The following is a 16,804-nucleotide window of genomic DNA, read 5'->3' on the forward strand; positions in this document are numbered from 1 at the left end:
TATCTATCTATCTATCTATCTATCTATCTATCAGTAATTATAAAATAAAACAAAACATATCAAATATAGTGATGTGTATTTTGAGGGTCATCTGCCCTTTGCAAAGTTTAACTTTTTTACTAAACATTTTTATTTCTTTCTTTCGATGTTTATATTTGTCTCTTCTGGGGGAAAAAAAATGTCTTTATGGGTCATTATAGGGTTTAGGGCAGGCGTGACCATTGACTGATCCTGGAGATCGACCTTCCTGCAAATTTAAATTGCAACCCATATCAAACACACCTGCCTGTAATTATCAAGTGCTGTTCAGGTCCTAATTAATTGGTTCAGGTGTGTTTGATTAGGGTTGGAGCTGAACTTTGTAGGAAGGTCGATCTCCAGGAATAGGGTTGAGCATGACTGGTTTAGGGTATGAGCAAATGAACATCATTTCATTAAACTTAATCCCTTCTTAATTATTTGCTGATAAACTATTTTCTTATGTTTTGCTTTTCATTTTTTAAGATTCTAAAGTCTAAAGACAAGTTAACTATTAAACAAACTGGTAAATCAAATTGTAAAATTTGAATATTTTTATACGTCTGCATAAAAGACATGGTATGGTGGTTTATTCCATGAATCCGGCAGACAGACAAGAATCCAGTTTCAATTGTGCCTACTTTTAACCTCGAATTGTAAGCTTTTTAAAGGTGCGATGACGCCCCCTACTGGCCAAACATGCTAAATACAATGAAAAGTGTTCTGTTTTCATTGCTTCCTGCTGAACTTCTGAATCATATAATTTGTATTTACTTGGTTTCATAGCAAACCTTTCAATGCTTTCACACAACAAGTAAGAGACTGTACTCTGGGTAGATTCTAATTCAATCTATCTTTGTTTTTAAGTTTTTTATTTAAATTTAAATGGTTAGTTCACCCAAAAATGAAAGATATATTATTATATTTCTCTCCACCATGTCATTCCAATCCCCTGAGACCATCTTCAGAATACAAATGGAAATATTTTAGGTGAAACCTGAGAGCGACCTCATCCTCCAGCAAGGGAGCCAGAAACATACTGGAAAAATACCAAAAACACCCTCCAAACATACCATACGCCTTCAGTGGTTCAAGTGTAATATGATGAAGCTATGAGAATGCGTTTGTGAAAACATAAAAAAAATAATGAGTTTCTTTTCCTCAGTGTCAGTTCTTTTTGTATTTTTTCAGACTTCGAACGAGTCCATTGCTGTCTATAGAAAATAAAAGAGCTCACAGATTTAATATAAAACACTTTAATTTGTGTTCTGAAGACAAACAAAGATCTAAGATGTTTGAAACAACATGAGGGTGAGTATTAATAACAAAATTTTCACTTTTGTGTGAACCAACCCTTTAATTGACATTACAAATCCCCATAAATCAAGCATATGGGTTTTGGATTGCCAAAATAGACAAGTAAGTTTTTTTGTGTCATGTCTAAGTTTAATATATAACTGATACAATTAACACAATGATCACATCATTTGCAATATTTTCTCTTTTACAGAAGTAAAATGTTTGAAAGCTACATGTCTGGTCACTAGGGGGCAGCAAAAACCAGCAACGCAGCTCTTAAAATTGGTCTAATTCATTCTTTGTAATTTACACATATAAATTGGTCCAAAGTTGGCACACAGGTGTGGTAAAACCAGCTCCCCGACACTTAACTGTGGCGCAAAATGGAAAGTGTCAGAAAAGCACTGAGTGAACCACCTGAGGTCCTGAACCTGCACTGTGATCCCCAGCTCTTCCTGAGCGACACTGATGGCCTGTTGCACCACACACTCATTCTGCAGCTGGGACAGGGAACATGTAGAGTACACTATAATCCCTCCTTGCCGCGCGGCCTGGATGCCAGCCCTGAACAGAGAAAGAAACTTCAGTTTATTTACAGTTCTCAGTAAGTCTTGAAGAACACAACATGCGTATTACGAATTTTTGTTTTTTGTTTTGATACAATATGTGTGTGTGTATTGTTCATATTCATCGTGTATCTGTGAAACACATACATAGAATCAAAACTAAGTTATATTTATACTAATTTTAATAATATTTTACATGGTGTCATGGTGGCGCAGAGAGTAGGACAATCGCCTCACAGCAAGAAGGTCGCTGGTTCGAGCCTCAGCTGGGTCAGTTGGCATTTCTGTGTGGAGTTCGCATGTTCTCCCCGCTTTTGTGTGGGTTTCCTCCGGGTGCTCCGGTTTCCCTCACAAGTCCAAAGACATGTGCTATAGGTAAATTGGCTAAGCTAAATTGTCTGTAGTGTATGTGTGTGAATGAGTGCGTATGGATGTTTCCCAGCGATGGATTGCAGCTGGAAGGGCATCCGCTGCGTAAAACATATGCCGGATAAGTTGGCGGTTCATTTCGTTGTGGTGAACCCAGATTAATAAAGGGACTAAGCTGAAAATTAAATCAATGAATGAACGAATATTTTCACATAGGTATTTAAATGTGTGTGTGTGTGTGTGTGTGTGTGTGTGTGTGTGTGTGTGTGTGTGTGTGTGTGTATATATTTTAAATATAAATGTAAATAAAAATTTTCTGTATTATATGCATGCCTATGTGTATTTATACAATTTATATAATAAATATACACAGGACACACCTAAATTGTCAAAACAAACTTATTTTGGATGCGTTTAATAATGATTAATTTTTGCCCAGCACTTCTAAAAAGTCAAGCTAGCCAGGAATATATGTTCACCAACCACTTTATTACTATTATCACCTGTTTGACTGATCATGACAGCAGCTCAATTAATGCAAGCATGTTCAAGAAACCTGTTCTTAGCTGGCAAGAGTGGCACCCGGTGTAGTCTTTTGTTGCTGTAGCCCATCCACCTCAAGGTTTGACATGTTGTGCTTTCAGAGATGCTCTTCTGCATACCTCAGTTGTAACATTATTTGAGTTACTGTTTCTATCAGCTGGAACCAGTCTGGCCATTCCCCTCAGGCATCAACAAGGCATTTGCACCCACAAAACTGCCGCTCATTGAGATATTTTTTCTTTTTCAGACCATTCTCTGTAAACCCTAGAGATGGTTCTGCGTGAAAATCCCTGTAGATCAGCAGTTTCTGAAATACTCAGACCAGCCCATGTCACCAACAACCATGCTACGTTCAAAGTCACTTAAATTATCTTTCTTCCCCATTCTGATGCTTGGTTTGAACTGCTGCAGATCGTCTTGACCATGTCTACAAGCATTGAGTTGCTGCCATGTGATTGGGTGATGAAAAATTTGCATTAATGAGCAGTTAGACCGGTGTACCTAATAAAGTGGCCAGTGAGTCTAGGTGCTGAATTGGAAATATGAAGCCAACTCACTCCGTCAATTAAAACTGAGGAATTAAGTGTATGTCCATGTAAGCTTTCCTTGTTCACTAAGTTTCTAAAAGTGAAGTGGAACGCAGCCGTAACAACGGAATGGGGAAGACATGTGATTTAAGTGACATTGAATTTTTACAGTTGCTGGTCCTAAATGTACACATCTAAGTAGCACTATACCGGCACCTAATAAAGTGTCTGGAGGGTGTAAATGTATAAAATCATTGTCTCTGTGATGTATTTTTTTCCACACATATAAAGACCAACTTACACAAGAAGCTGGATTTGCAAGAGTGGAAGCTTCTGCCTCTCTTTGGTCCTGGGCCTCTTAAATATATTGTTCTCCTCCACCATTGCAGAGTGTCTGTCTGTTGTGCAGGGAACATCGACCAGCACCTGTGTGAAGATAAAACATGAACTAAAGGTAATGGAACATTTCTCACGTTTTATTATAACAGCATTTGTGCAGTTGAAACATACTGGGCAGAAGTAGTTTTTAAAACATTAGCAACATCACACTCACATTCAAGAATGTAACAGTCTAGCAAGCAAGACGACACAAAGTAATATTACAGATGCATAAATATCATATATTATGTATATAAAGTACAAAAATGTGTAAACATAAATCATTAAAAGTCAAAATACTCGCCATGCGATGCATTAATTTTTTTTTTTTAAATGTGATGTGTTGCCAATGTCAGAGTTGCCAACTCTCGCAAAACAAACTCAACCAAACCTTCAAGTCCAAAACTTATTAGACTTGTTATATTCAATTTTAAATTATGTATTATCATCAATAAATGATCAGTAAATAAATTATCATCAATAAGACAGAAATTTTTACAACAAAAAAAAAAAAATGCAGACGAATGTTTACAAAAAAAAATAGACTATAAAGATTAGTGTATTACATATATATTATTTAAAACTCATTAGAAAAATAACAGTGACCACAAGTGAAAAGAAACAAAATTGCTTGTCACACTTTTTTAAATAAACCCAAAAGTCTGACCCCATATTTTTAAATGTAAATATCAATACTATTATTGTACTATTATTATAGTGGGCAGGATTTTGTTTGTGGACTTCAGTTCTGCCTTTAACACCATCGTCCCATCACTTCTTGAGTACAAACTGGCCCAGCTCTCTGTTCCTAGCTCTGTCTGTCAATGGATCACCAGCTTTCTGACAGATAGACAGCAGCTAGTCAGAATGGGCAAAATCACATCCGACAGCCGCACCATTAGCACTAGTGCCCCCCAGGGATGTGTTCTTTCTCCACTGCTCTTCTCCCTGTACACCAATGACTGCACTGCAAAAGACCCCTCCATCAAACTCATTAAGTTTGCAGACGACACTACTGTTATCGGCCTCATCCAGAACGGTGACAAGTCTGCATACAGACAGGAGGTGGAGCGGCTGGCGTTATGGTGCAGATACAACAACCTGGAGCTGAACATGCTCAAAACAGTGGAGATGATAGTGGACTTCAGGAGAAACCCCCTGCACTCCCCCCACTCACCATCATGAACAGCACTGTGGCTGCAGTAGAGTCATTCAGGTTCCTGGGCACCACCATCTCTCAGGATCTGAAGTGGGACATTCATATAGACTCTATTGTGAAGAAAGCCCAGCAGAGACTGTACTTCCTTCGTCAGCTGAGGAAGTTCAACCTGCCACAGGAGCTGCTCGTACAGTTCTACTCAGCTGTCATCCAATCCATCCTCTGCACTTCATACACCGTCTGGTTCGGCTCAGCTGCCAAAAACGACCTCCGTAGACTACAGCGAATAGTCCGGACTGCTGAACGAATCACTGGCACAACCCTTCCTACACTTCAAGAACTGTACTCTTCCAGGGTGAGTAAAAGGGCTCGCAAAATCACTCTGGACCCCTCACACCCAGCACACTACCTGTTCGAACTGTTACCGTCTGGTCGGCGCTTCAGAGCACCAAGCACAAAAACAGCCAGACACAGGAAAAGTTTCTTTCCTCAGGCGGTCTACCTTATGAACAGTTAAATATTCCCCTACTGTGCAATAAATATGTGCAATACTTTCTCATACGCACTTGTACCCAGCACCTTATATCAATATACAATGCAATACCTTCTACATTCGCACTTGTACACAGCACCTTATAACCTGTATATTTATAACAATCTGTACATACAACTCAACATCCAGGTTTCTTCACTAACCACATCTGTTTAATGTTCATCATTTTTTTATTATTATTATTTTAGTTTTTCAGATTTATTTTGTGTTGTCACTTGTCACTTTATGTACACTGGAAGCTTCTGTAGCCAAAACAAATTCCTTGTGTGTGTGAAGCACACTTGGCAATAAAACTGATTCTGATTATAGATTTGCTTACAAAACATTGCATTAATACAAGATGGAATATAACACACAGTACAGCCATGGAACACTAATAATTCTTTACATTTATATAGCACTTTTCTAGACACTCAAATGCTTTACGCATTTTTGGGGGAATCTTCTCATCCACCACCAGTGTGCAGGCCGCACACCACACACCAGCTGACTGGGGGAGAGGAGGCAGAGTGATGAAGCCAATTATGGTGTGGGGATGGTTAGGAGGTCATGATAGACGGAGACCAGTGGGCAGATTTGGCCAGAATGCCGGGGTTAAACCCCTACACTTTTTTGAAGGACATCCTGGGATTTTTAACGACCACAGAGAGTCTGGGGTCCCCGTCACTATACTGGGGCATTAGGTTGGGCGTCCCCTGCTGGTCTCATTAACACCACTTCCAGCAGCAACCCAGCTTTTCCATGTGATCTCCCATCCAGGTACTGACCGGGCACAGCCCTGCTTAGCTTCAGTTGCAGAGAGCTAATTGCCGGCAACACTTCGCTGCATGCATCTAAAGATGTCGCGCAATAATTTATTCTCACATGCTTCCTTATTGTGGTTGAATGTGAGAAATTGTGATAAGCATTTTTGTTATTGAAGGGATGAATCCTTCAAAAATGAAACATTTGATTTTAATTTATTTACCCTCAGGCCATCAAAGACATAGGTGGCTTTTTTCTTCAGCTTTTTGCTTACACTCTAAAAAAACATGGTTCTTAAAAGGTACATGGTAACAATTTCATTTAGAACCATATCATCCTTTATTGCTGAAATTATTCTATATTTTAGTTCTTTAGTTTAGGGTTCTTTGTTTATATTCTTTTTTTAATTCTGTAACTGATGAAGCACGCCATTAGTAGTTTTCCAAAGCTCAACCATCCAATTACATATACTGTCAACACTTTCTTGAATTTTCTGACCAGTTTAACTTTCAGAATGCAACTTCTTTCCTACCACTAATTTGCTTTATTTATATTCAGTCTATTGCTAAAATATAAAAGAAATCCTACGACTTCACTTTTTAATTTTAAAGAGCCCATATTATGGGTTTTTGAAAATGCCCTTCCATGTAGTGTGTAACACAGCTCTAAGTGAAGTGAAATATCCAGCTAAGGCTTAAATCTGTAAGTGTACAGTGTTTAAAACTATTGATTAATCTATAAAAGAGTCGACTCATAGTGCTTCAAACGAGTCGTCTTGATTACAAGTCATTAGGTGTTTTGCGATGACGCAGCCACGAAACACAAGCCTCGCCAGTAGTTACGCGCGCAAACCAGGGAGATTTGAAACCTGCGGCCCCGCCCACTAACACAGAAAAAACACTAGACACACACACACAGACGCCGCCGGTCGAATGAAGTCACGCTGTGCTCAGATGGATAATATTGACAGTCTCTACCCAAAGATGAGTTGTGAACTGTGAAGAGTCAGTGGTTGAGGTTTATTCACTAGTGTAAGTAAGTGCGATTAAAATTGTTGCCTCGTTTAACTTGCAAATTATGTATTTATTGTGTTTTGTTACTTGTTAACCTGGTACAGTACACGCGGTTACTCTTTAGTAGAGAGAGAGAGAGAGAAAAAGAACAGGTCGAGTTTGTGACGCCTAGGGGCTAGGAGACAGGAGACTCGCGTCGCTTTCCCTAGTTCTTCTGAGGAGCGTTGTGTGTGTGTGTGTGAGAGAGAGAGAGAGAGAGAGAGAGAGAGAGAGAGAGAGAGAGAGACTCGCGTCGCTTTCCCTAGTTTTTCTGAGGAGCGTTGTGTGTGTGTGTGTGTGTGTGTGTGTGTGAGAGAGAGAGAGAGAGAGAGAGAGAGAGAGAGACTCGCGTCGCTTTCCCTAGTTTTTCTGAGGAGCGTTGTGTGTGTGTGTGTGTGTGTGAGAGAGAGAGAGAGAGACTCGCGTCGCTTTCCCTAGTTCTTCTGAGGAGCGTTGTGTGTGTGTGTGAGAGAGAGAGAGGGAGAGGCTAGGAGACTCACGTCGATCTCCCCAGTTCTTCTGAGGAGGGTTGTGAGTATGTGAAAAAAGCCTTACACTATGAAGCGCGTGTGCACTGTGACTACTTTTATATAGTTGATTACCAGCTGGGCATTTCACTCTGTCTCGTGCTGAAGCCTGTCACTGTCGACCAATCGCAGCAGGCTGTCATCGGTCCAATCAGCGCAGATTAGCTTCGCGCTGAGAAGGGGTTTGGGAACAAATGAATCGCTGAACGATTCATATGGGAGTCGCTGGGATAATTATGTAAAAATAAATGCAGATTATAAGACCATAAAAGTGTTTTATGACCTTGCATGCATATTAGACTGTTGTTGGAGACCCTTACAACCTAAATATGACCCTATTTCATGTATAATATGGGCTCTTTAACACAGTAAAGGTTTCACATTCTGAATCTCCATTTTTGTTACTTTTTGCCATCATAAACATACTTATTTTTCTCATACAAATGCAAGAGACACACTTCAAAGTCATTTGAAGATTCATATAACCTCATCATGTGCAGAGAAAATTACACTCAATTGTATTAAAATGCACATGATGAGGGACAAAAAGGCTCATAGAGGATGGTAAAGACAATGAACTGGAACCTGGTCATTGCTGCATCCATTTCCTGTTTGTTTTTTGCATTACCTATTAGTGTATTTGTTAATGTCCAATGTTAATTCTCATTGATTAAGGTATTTTGCTAAAAACTGTTGTATGAGCACTACCCCTTTTGCTAAGTTCACATCAATAACAAAAGTAATGAAAGCACCTAACTGGCATGTACTTTTGGATTTTACTCTTTATACTATTATTAATGAAAATATCACACTTTTAAGGTTTTATTTACCAATTTCAAAGCCTGGTTCTTTATTGAACTGTATTAAAAAGGCTTTATTTAGCACCAATAATGGTTCTGCTATTGTTACAAACTGAAAAATCTGAAATAGGTGAAATAGGTTTCTAACAGCGTAGAGCACAGGTGTCAAATCTAACTCCTGGAGCACTGCAGCTCTGCACAGTTTAGTTTTAAGCACACCTGATCAAACTTTGGTCCTTTAGGCTTGTTTGAAACTTACTACAGGTAATGCCATGGTCACACTAGACTTTGAGCATGTGAAGATCTTCGCTTTTAAAGTTCTGTTAACTGTTATTTGCATTTTATGAATCAGCAATGTCCATAGCTTTAGCATATGTTATACTAAAACAAAAATTCACCTACATCCTGGATAGCCTGAGAATTCTTCTTCATTTATAGACATTGTGACCAATACCTACTCTATCAAAGCTTTTCTCCTCTCTCATTCCTAACTCCCGACCATCAACGCAAGAGATATGAATATTTTCTTCATCCAGGAACTCTTTAGGCACGTAGCTCTGAAGAATCTTGCGTAATCGACCTGTGCGGGAAACTGATAAGTCGTTTGCCCACAAGTGATCTAAAAAAAGGCAAAAAAAAAAAAATGACATGCATTTCATTATTTGTACAGATTTGCAGCTCTTCCACTAGCAAGCTTTAGCAATTTTTTGATTCACATACTGACTGAATGTGCCTGCAGGAGAGCAAGGGTTTTTCCTCCAGGAGCTGCACACAGATCCAGCACTGTTTGTCCAGGCTGGACATCCAGCGCTAGTACAGGCAGCACTGAAGCAGCATCCAGAAGATAATAGCCCAAAATGCCACTGCTGTCAGGTCTATGTTAATAGCACAGATTGTTTTAGAATGAAAAAAAGAGCATTGGTAACACTTTATAGTAACTACGAACTATGAATAATCTATTAAGCATTAGCAAATAGTGAATTCATTATTTGTTAAGAATTAATTCTACATGAATAGGTGTTAGTGAGCAGTTTATAACTGCAGATACACTTCTTGAATTATTAGCAAATTTAAAGTCTGCTTAATAATTGTACTTTCATACTTTGCTACTGATTAATTTTTCATGACTAAATTTAGTATTGCATTATTTACAAACCATTTGTATTTAAGAGTAGTTGGTGGTTTATATTATATATAATTATATTTTAGTTAAGATTGCAAAGGTTTATTTTTCATTTGATACAGTTTCATTTGTGTATCTTAGAATGAATAGAAATGAATAAAGTCATTTATTTTCTATTTTTCTGTTTAGAATATAACTGAGCCTTTAATTGTCATTTATAAGGGATTTATAAAGCATATAAATCTAGTCCATCTAGTCCTCACTAGATTAGGTCACAAAACTGGATGAAGTTGAGTTAATAAAACATTTTTTAACATACAAATAAATTATTTGTATATGTGTGAATAATAAGATATACAAATGTTAATTTGAATGGTTTATTAATCATTTACTTCTTGCATTCTGAATAATCTTTAAAAATCAGCAACTTCTCTCAAATAACTGGTTTGTAAATGATGCAATACTTAATGTAGTAATGAAAAAAACATGAAAAATGAAATGAAAAAGTATGAAAATACATTCATTAAGCACATTATGCATGTGCTTATGAGTCAAGAATACAGCATTTGTATCTGCAGTTATAAACTGCTTTCTAACATCTGTTAACGTAGAGTTAATGCTTAACAGATAATGAATTAACTATTTGCTAATGCTTAAGAAATGATTCATAGTGTGTAGTTTTTACAGTATTACTGAAGCATTACAACAATAAAACTTAAGTTTTTTTTCTTCTTTTTTGTACACTACAATATTTAAAAAAAAGAAAACAAAAAAAGACCATCATACATTTTGATCATCAAAATTTACATTTACATGAGACAAAAATAAAAACACATACATATATATTTATTTTTATATAACCAAAATAATATATCTCATTATTCTAAAACCACATATCAGATACCAACAAATTATTTGATGATATTATATATATATATATATATATATATATATATATATATATATATATATATATATATATATATATATATATATATATAAATCTGATTATTTGAAAGATTACAGAGCAGCCGTACTCATTTTAATTTCATATACGTTGCCACTTGATTTTACTCAATTGTCAGCAAGAAGTTTAATGTATCATATTTTTAAAATTAAAACAACATTTAATAATTTTTTCAATACATTATTATGTCTATTTTAAATCATGATGTTATCTGAAACATTTAAACACCTTCAAATACTTTCTCTCTTATGTTTTATAACATTTTAATTGATGAAGAAGACATAACAATTATGATTTCTCTTCTCTTTCTCATTAAACATAAACATCTAAAGAGAAGAAAGAAGAAGAGAGCTTTTGTAATCCTCACCTCGCAGGCTTAAATCTAGATATGTCTCCTCGGGGGAAAACAAGGCATTTAATATCAGGAGTTATACTGGTTTTAAGAGGAGCTGATTCCAGATCTATCGAATCGTAGTGAGGGGTTGTGGGGTCCTGTGAGGATTTATGGTCCTCATTTGTAGAACAGTCAATGGTTATAAAGTCTTTACACCCTTCAGCTTCTAAATCTGTGATTTCACCAGATGCTGAAGAGAAGCTGTTTATTAGCGCTCCATATTTTTGTTCACACAACATGGCAACACGAATAGAAGGCCACAGGTCCCCGAACTGTACACTGTATGTTGTGTCAAAACTGTGAAGAGCAAGTTCAGTGGCTGGAAACTTGGGCCTCGTTGCTGCCTGTTGGAACGCAAAAGACGATAAGAACATTTTATCTTATTTTGATTATAATAAGAATACATGTGACCTTATTACTTACCCATTTTGTTTTAACTCGATACCGTCGTGGAATAAATCTAATCGAGTCTTTAAATTTGTTCATACAAAATCTCGTGCATACGTACGCTGCCATGTCTGTGTATCATCAAATAGCGTCCGTCGTTTTGGTACTCATTGGTTCCACTACAAAGATTTGTACTTGTCAAATATTATAATGAAGTCAAAAACCAAAACATGATCTTATAAATTCATCTAATGAATTATTTACTAACTACATGACATAACGTAATATTTTACGTCAAATTAACTTGGCTAACCATAATAGCTTCACTTGTTAGCTTCTCTGTGCGATATCTGGCCAATTATTTTCATAACAAATTACATTTTAAAATTGTACTAAATCATAAACTTACGCTTTTGCTGTATTTGTGAAACTATGCAACTTGTATACTATTTTATATTGAATATGTACATTAATACGCGTAAAGTGTAAAACTTATACCGTTCATTTCTGCCTGAAACAATTGTGTTGGAATTTTGTTACTTTTTCTCATTTGGGGTCAAGAACATGCATACAAAGTTTCAATAATTTGCTACATTTTATGTCAATTTGACCCATATAGGCAACTATTCAAAAGATGCAAAATAACATTTATTCGTTAAGGCTTATCAACTCTATAAAAGCAAGTGTGTTGTCTATTTCTGCTCTTAACCAAACCAAAGTGTTGAAAAATCTAAATCTAAAAAATTATTGCTAATTACAGAAAGTCCAAATAAATAAATAAATAAATAAATAAATAAATAAATAAATAAATAAATAAATGTCAGACACATTTAGGAGAAATAAGCACATTAGCATAGCTTAGCTATCACCTGTTTTGGCTTTTAACCAAACATTCACATCAAACGTTCAGACCAAGCTTATATTGTGGCAGTTACTTATCTACAAGTAAAAATCACAAATGGGTAGAAAAATCTGTTAATTTTCATGCCCTGAGTACAAAAAAATCCCACCCATTCATTGTTTATGGAAAAATGGTCTGTAATGTTTTAATATAAAAATATTATTTTGTATTTAAAGGTTAAATAGTAAAAAAAAAAAGAAATACTACACTAAATGGCCTATATTTAAATAAATAAAAAGATATTTAATTAATAAATATTATGAAAAGTTTGACAACAAATGTCAATGGATTTTAGTGTCATCTGGTGGTGGTGTTTGGTACTGTGCCCAAACAAAATCCTGAAAGTCCATTAATAAAAAGTCTGGTCTTTTGGATTACCATTTTGAGTTGCTGTTGTTCCCAGTTGCTGTCATTTATGTAATTGCCCATGGAATATTTGAAGACTTCTAAGTGGTGTCGGAAATGTTCTACTATATTGAGCCTGTTTCTCAGCTTTCTTTGATTTTGTTCAATTATTTCACTTTAAAGAGAATGAAAAGAACCTATTATTTTCCATAAAAGTGAAAACACTAAACTTACAAGCAGGATGCAAGAGAGTGCACTGCCCAAGAGAACTCAAAGTGCACACTCCAACAAAGACAAGACAGAAGCAGCTGTCTGAGTTGACCAAAACAAGACTAAGGTAACAGAGCCCTGACATTGGCTTGGCAGTATGAAATGTTTTCAGTAGGTGACACGGTGGCTCAGTGGTTAGCACTGTTGCCTCACAGTAAAAAGGTCGCTGTTTTGAGTCCCAGCTGGGTTAGTTGGCATTTCTGTGTGGAGATTGCATGTTCTCACCGTGTTGGCGTGGGTTTCCTTCAGGTGCTACGGTTTCCCCCACAGTCCAAAGACATGCGCTATACACATGCAGAATTGAATAAACTAAATTAGCCGTAGTGCATGTGTGTGAGTGTGTATGGGTCTTTTCCAGTATTGGGTTGCAGCTAGAAGGGCATCCACTGTGTAAAACAAATGCTGGATAAGTTGGTGGTTCATTCCAATGTGTCGACCCCTAATGAATAGAAAGACTAGCCAAGGAAAAATGAATGAATAAATGAATGAATGAATGAATGAATGAATGAATGAATGAATGAATGAATGAATGAAATGTTGTGTGTGACCCCATGTGGTGAATATGTGAATCGGACACATGATTTACTGGAATGCATTGAGGTTGGAAGTGCGACATTTCACAGCTGCAATCACTGCATCATTACCATAAACGGTTTTATTTTGTTTAAAGCAAAGATTCATATTAATCAAAACAACTGTTTATGGCATAAAATATCTTTCACTGAGTTTCAGAAGTGCATTTTACTATCCAATGAAGACATTGATTCAGTTATTAATTATTAATCAGTAGCAGTAAAGTAACTGAGAGGTTATGACTGTAACAACATGGCATAGGTAGTATTTTACTCCTACTGCCAATTTTCATGCTAAAAGACTACAGAATTGTAGTTATGTGTGTGATTCTTGTCCTCTATTAAGGGAACAGAGACCAGTGGAAGAGGAAGATGCTGGAAAAGATGCTGATAAGGAGGACGAAGAAGAGAGATGGTGATATTCTACTACAGTATTACTTCAGTCAGATAAACAAACGCTTCACCTTATACAGTGTAAACGCATTTCATTTTAACAATATAACCTTATTTATCAGTTTCTGAAGGAGAAGTAAACAAAGCATGTCTGTCCCCCTGCAGGACCCTAGAATCAATAAGGCAGCAATATGAGAAAACAGCACACTCTTCACACGCATGGGAAAAGACTAGACGCTTGTGTTAGATCTCGCTCACACATTGAGGAGTACTGCACAAAAGAGCTTTTGACTTTCTACATGCACAGAACCACTATGTAGTAAGTCACACAACATTAGTTAAAATCTTATTTTTTTGCCGAAAAGGTTGATTTCTAATGTCAGCTTCTAATGAAAATCTTAACTGTATTGCAGAAGGAATATTATTGACCTGTAGGTTGCACAAAAGTTTTTTTGGTTCAGTCAAATTAAGCCCCTATTAGTATAATAACTATAGTGGAAAATCTGAATATACAGTTGAAGTCATAATTTTTAGACCCCCAGTTTATTTTTCCCCCAATTTTTGTTTAAAGGAGAGAAGATTTTTTTCAGCACATCTCTAAACATAACAGTTTTAATAACTAATTTCTAACTGATTTATTTTATCTTGATGCCATGATGACAGTACATAATTTTACTAAATATTTTTCAAGACACTTCTATACAGCTTAAAGTGACATTTGAAGGCTTAACTAGGTTAATTAGGTTAACTAGGCAGGTTAGGGTAATTAGGCAAGTTATTGTATTTGATCTTTAGACAAGGTTTTGTTTTTGACCTTAAAATGGTTCTTAAAATATTAAAAACTGCTTTATTCTAGCCGAAATACAATAAGTAAGACTTTCTCCAGAAGAAAAAATATTATTAGACATACTGTGAAAATGTCTTTGCACTGTTTAACATCCTTTGGGAAATATTTAAAAAAAAAATTAAAATTCAAAGGGATGCTAATAATTCTGACTTCAACTGTATGTATATTTAAATGGACCATGTAATCCCCATACACTTAAATCTGGTAATTGTGTTGTAGGCCTACATATGATATGTTGGATCTTTAAAGACCATAACATTGTTAATCATAATTGCTGAACGAGAAGTAAACAAACCATGCCTGACCCCCTGCATGACCCTCTAGAATCAATAAGGCAGTAATGTGAGAAGACGGCACATTGCGCACACATGTAAACAAATGTGTTGTCGCCTACATGTAAACAAATGTTTGTAGAAATCGTCTCTTTTAAGTAGGTGGTTCTTTTGCCTTCATGTCTGATATGTGAACACATATTGTTCTTCTCAGGTGTAGAATATTAAAATCACAACAAAAATACCATTAGCCTAGATTGCATCTATTGCTATTACACATTTTTCCACAGGGCGGCAGTAGACGTTACGTTTTTATCTGGTTTCTCCTAGATCAGTGTGGTGCTCAACCCTGGTCCTGGAGATCGACCTTCCTGCAAAGTTCATCTCCAACCCTGATCAAACACACCTGTACCAATTAATTGGGACCTGAACGCACTTGATAATTACAGACAGGTGTGTTTGATATGGGTTGCAACTGAAATCTGCAGGAAGGTCGATCTCCAGGAGCAGGGTTGGTCACGCCTGCCCTAGATGTTGCTTTTGCAGGTTTTATGAAGCCAATTTAAGACTTTAGCCCTTATAAAGACTAAGAAAACTTAACAGAAAGACTAAATGAAAGAGAAATGTGCATGTTCTCTGCAGATGTATGTGTCTAGGGAACAGAATATATATCTTTATATAATCATAATTGTGCAGGTGCAGCTTTAAGTCAATCTTGAAGACTTCTTTTTAGTTACATTTGTTGGATAGTGACCCCCAGGAACAGACTTCTGATGTGATGCATTACATGAACCTTTATTTGGTAAGCATATGTATTTTTAATTATTGCTAATTATTTTTAATTATTAATTATTGCTTATTATTGAAATTAACAATTGTGGAAGACAAACGAGAGAAAGAGACAGAAGTAGTTTTATCGTGCTCTGTCTATTTGCTTTCATTTATGCCTATAATTTAAAGGCATGTGTCATAAATTTACAAAAATAACAAATCAGATTGGTAATGGTGCTATGGTACACCGTTGTAATAGCAACACATTTATGAATGCTGTTAGAAAGCCTTGCATATTTTATAAAGCATAAGCTAAAGCGTATTTTATTCTCATTTAATGTTTGAAATGTTTATTTAAAAATAGTCTGTGCAGAGACACCTCAACTTAGAAATTGTACATGCATACTGAGCCACCCTACATTATAAGCTTCTAAATTCTCATGTTCATGGTCTCAAGCTGAAAATTTTGATTGTAGATCGTTAAAAACTGTATGTAAACAAGCTCTTTAAATATATTAGACAAAAAAACAACAGATATAAAACCCAATAATCATTCTTTAATTATTAATAATAATTATGTACATTTTACTTTTGATAAAAATCTATCGTACAATTGTTAAATTCAATTTTTGTTTCTCTCTGTTCTGCCAACATTAGACTAATTGGTGCTTCATCAAGGGGTCGTGTAAAGAATTTTAGAGCTACTGATTTTGGTTGAAATGTTTAATTTTGTTTTTGTAAGGGTTGATTATTTGAATAATGCAGCAATTAACATTAGACAGATTCCTAACTCAGCACAGTTCAAGCTCAATTTGAAATGCTGGTTAAAAATGCAGCAGGTGTATTAAAAATGCAAAAAAAAAAAATTTATTTGTACCTTTAAATGTAACTTATTTTATGATATTGTGTTAATGTTATAAGTGATTTGTATTTGTATTTGCCTGGCCAGAGGGTGCAGATGAAATTAATCTATTTAGCTATTCAATTGGGGCCGTTCTTTAACTGTTCATTGACCCTGTTAAAAATG

The 16,804-nt window shown here is 35.9% G+C and overlaps 1 protein-coding gene across 1 annotated transcript; it reads right to left on the minus strand.

Moving 5' to 3' along the window:
- nsun4 (NOP2/Sun RNA methyltransferase 4) lies at window positions 1-11,538 on the minus strand. Its single transcript, XM_056473159.1, has 6 exons — window positions 11,443-11,538; window positions 10,993-11,363; window positions 9,256-9,410; window positions 8,994-9,154; window positions 3,624-3,748; window positions 1-1,881 (listed from the first exon to the last, which is right to left on the minus strand). Exons 1-6 carry the CDS (start codon window positions 11,533-11,535, stop codon window positions 1,605-1,607), a joined length of 1,182 nt encoding a protein of 393 aa, XP_056329134.1. The 5' UTR covers window positions 11,536-11,538; the 3' UTR covers window positions 1-1,604.
- Between the last annotated feature and the right edge of the window lie 5,266 nt (window positions 11,539-16,804).

Source organism: Danio aesculapii, chromosome 2 (genome assembly GCF_903798145.1).
Source record: "Danio aesculapii chromosome 2, fDanAes4.1, whole genome shotgun sequence".
NCBI lineage: Eukaryota > Metazoa > Chordata > Actinopteri > Cypriniformes > Danionidae > Danio > Danio aesculapii.